This window comes from Bombina bombina, chromosome 2, assembly GCF_027579735.1.
Source record: "Bombina bombina isolate aBomBom1 chromosome 2, aBomBom1.pri, whole genome shotgun sequence".
In the NCBI taxonomy this organism is placed as follows: Eukaryota; Metazoa; Chordata; class Amphibia; order Anura; family Bombinatoridae; genus Bombina; species Bombina bombina.
Window position 1 is genome coordinate 180,015,756 of NC_069500.1, and position 14,306 is coordinate 180,030,061.

Sequence of the window (14,306 nt, forward strand, 5' to 3'; positions counted from 1 at the left end):
CCATTGGATCCTTGAATGAGGTACTGTCCTCAAGAGGGATAGTAATTATCTTGGCTAGTGAAAAAGCTTCTTGAAACAATATCCTATATTATAAAAGGCCAGGTATGTTTGTCCGATGCAGTAATGTGCAGTAAAGACTGCAGCGAAAGCCAAACATAGTTGAAGGATCAGTCAGTGAGGATCAGACAGCAGAGAGCGGGGCGCGAGCATGGGGGCCGCGAGGGTGAGCGGGTGAGACCGCTGCACTACATAAAAAAATTGTTGAGAGCAGCAGGGAAGGGGAAGGAGGGAGGGAGAGGGGAACCAAGTGGATGGGGATCTTGGCCCATGTACACGGGCTTTAGGACTAGTCAAATATAAATTGTTTATAGCTGCTCCCTTATAAGGGATAAAAATAATATAAAGGTATAAAAAAAAAAGTGCCCCCTGTAATCGGGTATGGAGGATCTCACCCCCTCCTGACACCTCCAGTGATTGATGTACATGCAAAGCCCTTTATAGCTGAGCTTCCTGCATACAGCCGTGATGAAATGGAGAGGGGTGGAGCGTACGTTTTGGCAGTCTCCAGTTGCGGGAAACTAGACAACAGTGTTTGCCTGCATCTGCCGTGTGTCCCTGCCTTCCATAGTTGTCCGGAATGCCTTAAAGGGACATGAAACCCACATTTTTTCTTTCTTGATTTAGGTAGTACATAGAATTTTAATCAACTTTCCAGTTTACTTCTATTATCAAATTTGTTTAATTCTCTTGGTATCATTTGTTGAAGCATTACTGGTTTCTAACTGAACACATGGGTGAGCCAATGACAATCGTTATATATATATATATGCAGCCACCAATCAGCAGCTAGAAGCTAGGTTCTTTGCTGCTCCTGGGCTTACACAGATAAACCTTTCAGCAAAGGATAACAAGAGAAGAAAACAAATTAAATAGTAGTAGCAAATTGGAAAGTTGTTTAAAATTGTATGTTCTGTCTAAATCATGAATGCAGAATGAGGAAAAAGGAAGCTGAGTCCTGTAGTCAGTGATAAGAGTTTATTTTGGAGCAGGCTTCAACATATCAGGTAAGCTCCTATCTTACGCGTTTCGCGCATGGGCACATGCGCTTCATCAGAATGTCTAATATGACTTTAGTGTCCCTTTAAGAGTGTGACCGGTGCACTGAAGTACAGGCAAATCTGCAGGCAGTCAAATCCGGGATAGCTGAACATATATTCCAACTAAAAAGTGACTAAACCAGTAACCCAAACACACTGCTATATAGAGATACATTAAAATTAAACTTAGCCAGCTGAAGGGACCCCTCAGTTTGAAAGCAGCTGTTACAAATTACACTGTCACACAGCTGTCAGCCTGTAAAAGGGGTATTGTGTCATGGGGACGTTAGATGAACTACTCAGCCAATGTCCGCAATGGCCTTAGGGAAACAGGTACTCACCCACCCTGTAGACCTCTTTACTGCTCCTCAAAGCATACTGCAGTGACGCCTTGTCCTTAGCTGTAACTAACAGTGCAGGACCTGGATGGGGAATTACATACTGTGGCCAAAGGCACTGCCTTGTAACCCTGTAGTCAGCTTGTAACTAATACTCTGGAGAAGAGATTTACTTTATACAAGCTGCATTCCCCAATATCCCTCTCTCCTAGGAACTGTCCATTGAGGGAAAAACACTTGAATGAAGAAGTAATCTAATTCTTACATACCTCTGTCCTTGCCCTCTCCTTAAAGAGGCAAAGAACTACTGGGAGAGAAAGTTAAGTAGGAGGGATGTTTTGTGGACTCACAAAACCATTAGAAAGAAATGTTATTCAGAATTTTAAATGATCATCCTTTCTATTAAAAAAATATGGTCACATTGCAAGCACATACAATAAGGGTTAAATAGTATGAGACCTGCTATTCATAATGACAATTATACAACAATATTGCAGGATTATCGCTATTAATAATAACACATCACAGTTTATCAAAGTCAAATAGCTCAAAACGGAATCTGTTCAAACAGTGAAGTAGCTCCCAAGTAATATTGATTATTATTATTTTCAGTTGGAGATGGTGTGACAGAATATCTACAGTATTCTATAGCAGTTGACATTAAGTACAGGGATGCATATGAACGTTAAAGTTAGTACTAGGGTGTTTATGGTCTGGAGGTTGTCTGTGGTATTAGAATTTCAGGTTATTTGTGATGTGGGAGGTCTAAGTTAAGGTTAATTATACTGGGGTGATGGGCTGATTATTAAAGGGTATTATGATGGGGAGGCAGCTATTAGGGTTAACTGAGCTAGGGGATCAGGTCAGCATATTTAATTTAGTTTACAATGCAGAGATGCAAGACAGTTAGTTTAGGGGAACTTTGCTTTGGTGGGTTCAGTACATCTTGGTAATTTACGACGGAGGGTTCAGAACAGCAGTGATTATGGTAAAATTTCACTTGGTAACACAGGGCAGTGGCTGCTAGCGTTAAAGTGAGCTGAGGGGGGGGGTATCTATGGTTAGGATCACAGTCAAGTTTAATGTTCTAAAATACTAGTATCCATTGGTGACCACAGAAATGTGTCTGGGGAAAAGAAAAACAAATCCTTAAAGGGATACTGAACCCAATTTTTTTCTTTAATGATTCAGATAGAGCATGCAATTTTAAGCAACTTTCTAATGTATTCCTATTATCAAATTTTCTTCATTCTCTTGGTATCTTTATTTGAAAAGCAAGAATGAAAGTTTAGATGCCGGCCCATTTTTGGTGAACAACCTGGGTTGTTCTTGCTGATTGGTGGATAAATTCACCCACCAATAAACAAGTGCTGCCCAGTGTACTGAACCAAAAATAGCTTTGGTGCCTTCTTTTTCAAATAAAGATAGCAAGAGAACGAAGAAAATTGATAATATGAGTAAATTAGAAAGTTGCTTAAAATTGCATGCTCTATCTGAATCACAAAAGAAAAAATGTGGGTTCAGTGTCCCTTTAATGTTGGCTCCCTGGTATCAAACTAATTGACTCAAGTGGATGCTTATACGCCCTTGGTATTACCTATCTATACCACTAGTCCCTATATTAGAGACTGGGGTTAGAAACTCCCTGGCAGCTGGTTGTAGCTGATATAAAAAATCTGGTATCAGTAGTTTTTGACAACAGATAAGAACCAAAAAGCCCATCAGGTCTGTACACAGTTTCTTCTGAAGGGTGTTCTTAGGATTATTATAATTATTGTTATTACTATTATTATTAATAATAATAATAATAGAGTTTTCCCTTTAATAGTTTCTTCTACATATTCTGTTCAAATTATGACTTATTTAAAGTAATGAAAATTCCCCAACATTTTTTTATCTGTTTTTCTAAATTACTGATGTCAACATACATTTCTGTAGGGCCCAAGTTTATATTGTAGTTCAGGTCCTTAATTTTGTACTGCCTTAAAGGGACAGTAAAGTCAAAATTAAAATGCTTTGATTCAAATAGATCATGCAACTTTCCAATTTACTTCTATTATCTAATTTGCTTTGTTCCCATGGGATTCTTTGTTGAAAAGCATACCTACGTAGGCTCGGGCAGCAATGCACTACTGGGAGCTAGCTAATTGGTAGCTGCACTCTTATGCCTCTTGTCATTGTCTCACCTGAGCTAGCTCCCAGTGATACATTGCTGCTCCATCAACAAAGGATACCAAGAGAATTAAGCAAATGTTATAATAAAAGTAAACTGGAAAGTTGTTTAAAACTGTATCCTCTGTCTAAATCAGGAAATAAATATTTTGGATTCTGTGTCCATTTAAGTTGCATATAAAAGGTTAAATGTATTCTAATCCTGTAAATGTTGCTTTGCAAAAGATAACAAAATGTGCATTGCAGTTTACTCAGTGTACTTGCATATGTAACACTATACCCTAAAGTGAAATGAAAATAGCATAAAGATCCACTTTGCAGTTAATGCTTCCCAAGGTCTTTGTGACACAGGTGATTATGGGTTTATATATATTCCTCTATGAACCTTGTGACTACATAACATGTTAGAATGAGGAAGTGGTTTTCTTAGCCTAGTCAGCGCTAGACTAATATTTCTGAGAACAAAACCTCTTTTTAGAAGTGAGCTAAAGCATTGCTTTCCAACCTGAATACTGGAATAAACCAAGAATAAAATCCACTAAAAATAAGGAGGGCACAAGAAGTGATCAACTGAAACAGCTACACCAAGTGAACTTAAAATAGCAACAATAAAATAATAGTGGTTGTGGTAGTTACTGTGGCACTCAGAACCTCACATATGCCCGCTGCATTTATTTTGTAAGGTATTGGCTTTTTTCATGTCCAGTGATTTACATAGAGCATAGAGAGAGGAGAAGAAATGAGAAAGAGTGTTTAAAGAAAAAATAACAGGAATAGGTAGTCAAATATCCCATCATACATTCCAGCCGTCCCGTATATATCAGGATTATCACAGTTTGGAGGGTTCCCAACATCATACATTCCAGCCGTCCCGTATATATCAGGATTATCACAGTTTGGAGGGTTCCCATCATCATACATTCCAGCCATCCCTTATATATCAGGATTATCACAGTTTGGAGGGTTCCCATCATCATACATTCCAGCCATCCCTTATATATCAGGATTATCACAGTTTGGAGGGTTCCCATCATCATCATACATTCCAGCCGTCCCGTATATATCAGGATTATCACAGTTTGGAGGGTTCCCATCATCATACATTCCAGCCATCCTGTATATATCAGGATTATCACAGTTTGGAGGGTTCCCCCCAGTCCCTTCTGCGGCTTCACCTGCCAGAGAAAATAATCTGGCTTCCAGTGACTGCCTAACCCTGCCCATGAGATGCCTGATATCACCTACAGTGTGTCCATGGCATTGCCCCTCCTGTTATGGTGTCACCGAACACAACTGTCCTCACCTACTTGTGCCCAGCATTTGATATGTAGTTTCATGGTCAACTTTTTGCACCTCCAAATATCATGGTCTAGAACCACCCATATATATTGAACAGTCCTAAACTGAAACACCAATACTCCACCCCAGCCTCCCAGTGCTTTTTTTTTTTTTTTTTTTTATCATTCTACCAGAACAAAAATGGAGACAAACTATAAATATGCTCTGGCAATGTTGAAAAGTGACAACTTGGCTAATGAAGAATACTTACACCTTGCACAGGAACAGCACCCTTTAAGCTGAAAGATACAAAATTCAAGGGACATTAAAACCTTTTTTTTTTTTTAAATACTCTTTATCGAGAGACAGAAGCCTGAAGTCAGTTTTTACAATAGGTGTCTTGGAGGAGTGATTTGCAGATAACAACAATAACACACATAAAATGGACGTTATACGCAGCTCACTACTTTGATTATCATATGTACAGTATCATTACATTTTAATTGTTCCCTATGAAATATGGGTCAGGAATTTTTGCTAACGCATATGGTGTCATAAGCAACTAGTCTTAAACAGAAAGTGAGTAGGGGTCATGCATTTGCTAATCAGGAAAGCATATCTGCACTAAAGAGTCCTCATCACATAACTGGTATCATGCTGCACAGGAGCACCCTTATTAACCTTTTAACGCTGTTCTATTCCGTCATAATTACACTGGGCTTTAGTGCCTTTAGGACGAAATAGAACGTCATAACTATTGGTTGTCCTAAAGCCAACTGCGCTTCCGATTATGTGATCGCGGTGTGTAGGGCGTGCCTAGCGTCACAGGGACACCCCCCTGACCCGATCCCATCATTGAAATCTTGCAATCGCGTGCACGATCGCAGGATTTCAATTTGTTTACATCGGAACGTTGTTCCGATGTAGACAAATTAACCCTGTCATCAAAGGGTTAAGCACAATGATTGAGATAAGATTGCATCATAGTGCATATAAACACAATTTAAACACAATAAACAATAAGAATGGCATCTCATATTATGGCTTTGGGCCACCGGTCTAAACAGTAAGGACCCATGGAATGTCTCATACGTCAAATAAATTACCTGTAATACTAGCAGATTATAGTTAAATTGATTGTAAAAACAGTATTAAGCATATCGATAATGAAGCCGTCTTCCTCCAATTGTTGCATGCCCCTTTGGCATCCACCTCTTCTTTCACATTTACTTTCAACTTGTATTGCGTGCGGAATTTAAATTGCACGCAAATGGCCACAAAATGCAATTTTTATTGAGTCTGGAACACTGTTTTTTAAAATTGTCCTCAGCCCCAACAGGCCAGAAACTGAAATGTTTTCACTGCAATGTAACTTCCTTGCTTTTGTCAATATTTAAGTATATATTACTTTCTTGTTAGTTAAAATAAGTGTATTGTGAATTTTGAGTAAACTTCACCTGCATACAGCAGGTGAGACAAATCAGGGAGACCAGCTTGTGTAAACTGCTTACAAAATTTCACAAGATTTGTGAGATAGCTTCAGACATACCCTGGAAACTCCCCTGTCCCTCCCACTTTCTGAAACTGTCAGTTTTAGTTTACAATACAGCAAATATAAAGTGCAACGTAATTTATAAAAGATACACAGAAATTTACAAAGTATGATCCTAATTTGTTAAAATGACACAGAAACTTACAAAACATAATCAGAATGTTTAACACATTTAGATTTAGATCTAGCAGTGATTTTAAAAGGGACATTAAACACTAATTAAATTCCCTAAATGATGCATTCAAAGAAAAGATTAGGCTGAGAATAACATGTAGATGTAGTTTTTAAAGTTTCATTAGCTTTTTAAATATTGACAAAACAAGTGTAAAATTTTAGCGTCTATAAAACAATGGGAGCTGCCATGTTGTAACTTAGGTTACCCTTTCTGCTGTGGCCAATTAGGAACAGTTATAAATAGGTCACTAGAGTTTGCAGCCAATGGCTGTGTGGACTATAACAGTATTCTGCACTTTTGTTTCTAACAGGAACTGAAAAGCTCACAATTTCAGAATGGAATTACAGCAAGAGGGGACAAAATAAATAATTAAAGTATATTGCAACATTTCTTTTATATATACGATTTATAATTTTATATTACCATCTCAAAGTCTTTAATGTCCCTTTAAAATATAAAAGAGAAAGTGCAAAGCTTAAATGCAATAATACTGAAAGGACCCATTCTGAAATGTATTGCAAACTAAAATGCAATGCACAAAGTTTGAGTGTAACAAAACTCTCATACCATGAAGTGCGATATTGTCTAATCCTTCATATACAGAAATGAGAGAGATCTCACAGTGCGGGAGAGTCCTGTTCCTTTTCTTTTGAGCATTCAGTGACTTCAGCCCCTGCAAAACCTGAATTACAATTTCTCTCCAAACTGGAGAATCTTTTGAATATTAGGGTTAAAGTGAGAAGTTTCTAAACCTTACCCATAATTACTGTATAATGAGTATAAAGACTACCGGACAGTCAGTTATTGATAACTAGGGTCAAGTGAAGTAATGGCGATAAGCATGACAAGCAGTACTTTTCCTAAATGACGTGTTTAAACTACTGCAATAGCCAACACATGCTAAAGGTGCGTAAAGATGTATATAGTCCAGAATACTGCCTGCCCCATTTTAAAGCTGCCGTGTAAAGCCGTATATCAGTGGGGCAGTAAGTTATATACTATAGGCTAGATTAATGAAAGCTTGTTATGCTGCTAAAGGGCATCATTGATATGGCAAGATCTTGACTGAAATTAATCGCCTCTCACTGCTCCTTTCTTTTCTAGCATTTTGTAAGTGGGTTATCTGCCATTAACAAATATATAGCTATGTTACGTACTCTGATACATCATATCTCACACTGCAAACAAGAACGCTATCAAAAGCAATAATTACAACAGCACGATGAGTGTGTACAAATCTGTATGAGTCTCATGAAGTTGTGGCATCAGAGTGTTATTGAATCTAGGTAATTGATTTAAATGGCGCTGAACACCTAATGCAACATATCAGATGAGCCAATGACAAGAGGCATATATGTGTAGCCACTAATCAACAGCTATCTCCCAGTAGTGTATTGCTGCTCCTGAGCCTGCATGTTTGCTTTTCAACAAATTATACCTAGAAAACAAAGCACATTTGATAATAGAAGTAAAATGGTAAGTTGTTTAAAATTACAAACCTCTATCTGAATTGTGAAAGTTTATTTTTTTACTTTACTGGCCCTAAGTTTTTTTTCAGTGGGGCAGGATCAGAAATGGAACTGATTACAAATAACCGAGCAAAGCCTGCAACACAACATGCCTGCTCTCTGGAAATGATATTCCGCCGCACAGAAAAGAATCAATACATTGCAAAAGATCTGCATACAAATAAATGTTTTAACATCATTTCAAACTTGTCTTATTTTGCATTAAAAGGACACTTCCCTTGAAAAGCTGTTTGAGGGTGACATATTATGCCTTTTGCTTTGGCCAATGAGGGTCAAGTATTAAACAGAGCTCCTGCACATATAAAGCTAAGCTCTCTTGTCTCCCTGAAGGCAGTGGCTACAGTGAGAATTTTATGTCCTCATTTTGCAAGAAAACAAGTAAATCTGTTTCTTTTTACTTTGATTTAACATATTTGTTTTTACTAAGGGATTACTCTTTCATGTCCCTTGAAATGGGTCGAAGAGAGCAGGAACGGAACTACAGGGGGTACAGAGGTCGCAACTGTGACCGGGCCCCCGAGGCTGGGGGCCCAGCTTAAAAAAAGAAATATTTGTTTTTCCCCCAATAAAAATCGTTGACCTGCCACTGCCTGCACGGATATAATGTGAGTGTGACATGATGCTTCACTAGTGTCTCGGACTACAGGGGTTAGTGTTTCTGTTTTACCCATTGGTGTTTGTGTGTATGTGACTGTGTGTGTATTTATGCATGTGACTGTGTGTGTGTATGTTTGTGGAACCAGCAAATTACAGACCTTGTTACTACAGCATGGGGAGGTAAACAGTGTCACTATACAGTACCACTATATACAGTACGGGGGGGCTGGACCATGTTACAGACTACTGTGGTCACTTTATAAAGTACTGGGACGGATAGGGTCAGGCCAGCCATCTCACCGGCAGATTACAGACTGTGTCACTGACTCACTATATACAGTACTGGTGGGTTAAACAGTGTCACTATATACAGTAATAGGGGGTCAGACCATCTCAAAGACTGTGGGCACAGGGTACCTCCTTTTGCAGACGTAATCTGATTCACATTTTTTTTTCTGTGTTAAATGTTTTTTTGTTGTTGTTTTTTTAAATATATGTATCAAATTCACCTTTTTTCGGGGTGTGGGGGTTGGTGGGGGCCCTTCTTAGATTCTTGCACCTGGGCCCTGTGGTTTCGAGTTATACCTCTGGAAGAGAGCATGACATTTTAAACAACTTCCTTTAGTTCTCTTTGCATTCTTTATTAAAGGGACACAAATCCCCAATTTTAAACAATTCCTCTAGATCAGTGTTTTTCAACCAGTCTGCCGTGGCACACTAGTGTGCCGTGAGAGATCCTCAGGTGTGCCACGGCAGACTGACAACAGTGTGACATATTTTTTAAACTTTGCTTGTTTTTTACTCCCAGTGCAGGGGTAGTTTGTAGGATGCATGGCATAACAGCACAATACATACAGTATGTGTGTGTTTGTGTGTATGTGTATATATATATGCTGTATTAGGCTACAATGTGTGATTTTTTAAAATTTTTGGGATGGTGGTGTGCCACAGGATTTTTTAATGTAAAAAAGTGTGCCACGGCAAAAAAAAGGTTAAAAATCACTGCTCTATCACATGAAAGTTATTTTTGCCTTTACTGTCGCTTTAATTTTAAAGACAAATTACAGTCACACAAGCAGAGCCTGTATTTTGCTTTGCAACTAAAGGTAGTTGTGTATCACAAGAGGAAGGCGGGGAGATAGGAAGAACGAGGAGGTCCTTCGGTGAAGCAGTTCCTGAATGAACTTATACACAGCGCGTATTAGTAGCCGGTAACTTTGTATAGCTGCCATCATCACCATGCCAGGAGTCCTGGGGGCACCACCGTTTCAGGGCATGCTGCTGCTCTGCTCCACACTGCTCACGCAAGCTGTTGCAAGCCCCCCTCACATTGTGTTTGTTCTAGCTGACGACCTAGGCTGGAATGATGTCGGTTTCCACGGGTCTGAGATCAAGACCCCCAGACTGGACTCTCTGTCTGCCCAGGGGGTGAGGCTTGGAGGATACTACGTGCAGCCTCTGTGTACCCCATCCCGCAGCCAGCTTCTCAGCGGCAGGTATCAGGTCAGCACACGGTGTATTTATTTTGACACCATTATTTCTAGTTTACTTTTCAGTGTCTCACTTCTTTTACACAGTTTGTCAGAGCGCGCTGCACAGCATTGCGTAATAGCCCTGAATGGTAAACAGGGGGCTAAACCAGGTGGGCTGCTCTATAGATATTTATGTCCACACATAAGTAGTTGCAAGACGCTCTGCAGCAGAAAGCAAAGGACCACAGCAGTCATATGACTATCACGTGATCTGCCAGATGCACAACGGAAAACGTTACTGTCAATTTGTGGCCCTAATTTTGAATTAAAAAAAAAAAAAAAAGCATAAACTTTAGACATTCAACGACTGAGGTGTTTTTTGTAACTATGATTCAAAATATTCTATAGGTTTTGAATGAACAAATGTACAAATAAAAAAATAGAACATTCCAATATATGTGTGTGCATTAAAGGGAAGGTAAATTCAGTTCTGTCATCTGTCAGTAATAGTTTGTAGCACAATAAATTTGCATATGTTTTTTCTCTTAATGAAGTGTATGTAAAATGTTATGTAAATTAATCAATTACTTTTATATGCATCGCGTTTCCCTGCCGGCCCCCCTCGCTAAAAGAAATCTAATGCTCAGACGCGTCCAATCAAAATACGTGCCTACGGGCTTGTTTACATTTGTCATTATGCAAGGTCTTGGTTAACCCTTTAAGGACACAGCTTTCAGTTTGCTCAATTGTTTTATGACGGAAAAATTCCATCATATGTCCTTAAGAGGTTAAAAATGTGCATTCGCAAAATTCATTCATTACGTTCAGCGAATCAAGAACAAGCAGTTATTTAGACACTATGCGCGTTCACGATTTTTTGCGCATGCGTATATCTAATAATCTCAATTTTCTGGCTATGCCGGTAACATGCTAACGCTGATAAATTTGATTGCTCGTTTGTGCTAGGGGTAAGAAAACCTAAACAGCGTTCTTGTTCTTTATCCATGAACGAAGTAAACAATGAATCTCGTGATTCAATGTTTACTTGATTCATTGACAATTTAGAATCTGCGCATGCGTTATTTACTATCGATATCGGGAGCGCTTAGGGAGTGACATATACAGCTGGTGGAACTGCTGCACATGTTGCAGAGAAGAACAAGCACTATACAGGGAGTGCAGAATTATTAGGCAAGTTGTATTTTTGAGGGTTAATTTTATTATTGAACAACAACCATGTTCTCAATGAACCCAAAAAACTCATTAATATCAAAGCTGAATAGTTTTGGAAGTAGTTTTTAGTTTGTTTTTAGTTATAGCTATTTTAGGGGGATATCTGTGTGTGCAGGTGACTATTACTGTGCATAATTATTAGGCAACTTAACAAAAAACAAATATATACCCATTTCAATTATTTATTTTTACCAGTGAACCCAATATAACATCTCAACATTCACAAATATACATTTCTGACATTCAAAAACAAAACAAAAACAAATCAGTGACCAATATAGCCACCTTTCTTTGCAAGGACACTCAAAAGCCTGCCATCCATGGATTCTGTCAGTGTTTTGATCTGTTCACCATCAACATTGCGTGCAGCAGCAACCACAGCCTCCCAGACACTGTTCAGAGAGGTGTACTGTTTTCCCTCCTTGTAAATCTCACATTTGATGATGGACCACAGGTTCTCAATGGGGTTCAGATCAGGTGAACAAGGAGGCCATGTCATTAGATTTTCTTCTTTTATACCCTTTCTTGCCAGCCACGCTGTGGAGTACTTGGACGCGTATGATGGAGCATTGTCCTGCATGAAAATCATGTTTTTCTTGAAGGATGCAGACTTCTTCCTTTACCACTGCTTGAAGAAGGTGTCTTCCAGAAACTGGCAGTAGGACTGGGAGTTGAGCTTGACTCCATCCTCAACCCGAAAAGGCCCCACAAGCTCATCTTTGATGATACCAGCCCAAACCAGTACTCCACCTCCACCTTGCTGGCGTCTGAGTCGGACTGGAGCTCTCTGCCCTTTACCAATCCAGCCACGGGCCCATCCATCTGGCCCATCAAGACTCACTCTCATTTCATCAGTCCATAAAACCTTAGAAAAATCAGTCTTGAGATATTTCTTGGCCCAGTCTTGACGTTTCAGCTTGTGTGTCTTGTTCAGTGGTGGTCGTCTTTCAGCCTTTCTTACCTTGGCCATGTCTCTGAGTATTGCACACCTTGTGCTTTTGGGCACTCCAGTGATGTTGCAGCTCTGAAATATGGCCAAACTGGTGGCAAGTGGCATCTTGGCAGCTGCACGCTTGACTTTTCTCAGTTCATGGGCAGTTATTTTGCGCCTTGGTTTTTCCACACACTTCTTGCGACCCTGTTGACTATTTTGAATGAAACGCTTGATTGTTCGATGATCACGCTTCAGAAGCTTTGCAATTTTAAGAGTGCTGCATCCCTCTGCAAGATATCTCACTATTTTTGACTTTTCTGAGCCTGTCAAGTCCTTCTTTTGACCCATTTTGCCAAAGGAAAGGAAGTTGCCTAATAATTATGCACACCTGATATAGGGTGTTGATGTCATTAGACCACACCCCTTCTCATTACAGAGATGCACATCACCTAATATGCTTAATTGGTAGTAGGCTTTCGAGCCTATACAGCTTGGAGTAAGACAACATGCAAAAAGAGGATGATGTGGTCAAAATACTCATTTACCTAATAATTCTGCACTCCCTGTATCATGGGGCGGAGTTGGATAACGTAACGGATCAAGATTAGAATATAATAAAATAAGAAAATGCAAGTATAAAAAAAAAAATACACTAGCGTTTCAACTTATAAATATATGAATCTGATTTATGCATCTTACATTACATTGAGTTTACCATCCCTTTAAATACCGCTTCGCAAAAAGTCATACAATTTTTATTTATCACAACCAAGTTGTTAATATAGTGAGTAAAAGTAATTTATCTGATAGTTTGCCACTCCTTATGCTAATTAAGGTACCTGCTTTTGTTTTATTTGTTATATTCTAAATCTCTGCTAAAGCAATTAGGGATGGATTCTGTGTTTGACTTTATTAATAGCAATCTGGTTATAGCTTTGCTTTACTGTTAAAGGGACACTGTACCCAAAAAATTTCTTTCACAATTCATATAGAGCAGCAGTTCCCAACCTTTTTTCTCTCCTGTACCCCTTGATTAGGCTTTTCATTTATGAGTATCACCTCTCTTCATTACCCCCACCCATCCCTCAAAATAAAGGAAGCACTTTTTTATAGGGGAGGTAAGCTATTCCTGAATTGCATACGACTGTACGTGTATCAACAGGATTAAAGCTCAAATCTTATTCTCAGGAGTCCTGCTTTGTGGCTGGTGACCCTGGCAGCTGCCTGGTTGCTCTTAAACAAGGCCCTGGGGGGGAGTCAAAGTGTAATGATCATAAAAATAAATATTTAAATTTGTGAGATCAGATCGATATTAACCACCCAGTCACTATGAACGTTTTTAGTTGGAAGTGAAGCAATCTGAATCAAGCAAGCACTAGAAGCAGTACTTTACTTACCGGCACTGACTTAGACCTGCCTCGCCTGTGTGACTCGCAATCTCAACGGCTCTATCGCACGTGTCCACGTAGCTATGCTGCTGCAGTGCCGCTTCTATTTGAGCACTTGCAGTCAAAATTGTGTGCATGGGACAGAGGTGGGTGGAGCAGGAGTCTAAGCTGTCTGGTGACACAGGGTGATCATTAATATGTGGACCGGAGTCATCCACACCCGGTCCACATATTTCAGGTGCAGGGGCTCCCATCTGCCTATATGCCAGGCCAGGACTTCATTTGTCACTTTCCGGCTAAATGCTCCTTCCTTCCACAGTTTCACGATGCTTATTAGTTGATGACCCATTGAGAATGACCCGCCGACCCTCCCCCCACATCTTCTGCCATTACCAACAATATTTTTGCGTACCCCCAACCGGTCTGCCAAGTACCCCCAGGGGTACACGTACCCCAGGTTGGGAACCGCTGATATAGAGCATGACATTTTAAGCAACTTTCTAATTTACTCCTATTATCAAATTTTCTTCATTCTCTTGGT

At 39.5% G+C, this 14,306-nt stretch overlaps 1 protein-coding gene across 1 annotated transcript in view; it reads left to right on the plus strand.

The window, feature by feature from the left end:
- The first annotated feature begins 9,814 nt into the window (after window positions 1–9,814).
- The window catches only part of ARSB (arylsulfatase B), a 359,168-nt gene continuing 354,676 nt past the window's right edge, over window positions 9,815–14,306 (plus strand). The window contains exon 1 of the mRNA XM_053701372.1: window positions 9,815–10,241. Within this exon, the coding sequence (XP_053557347.1) occupies window positions 9,978–10,241 (264 nt within the window). The 5' untranslated portion in view covers window positions 9,815–9,977. The remainder of the gene's footprint in view (window positions 10,242–14,306) is intronic.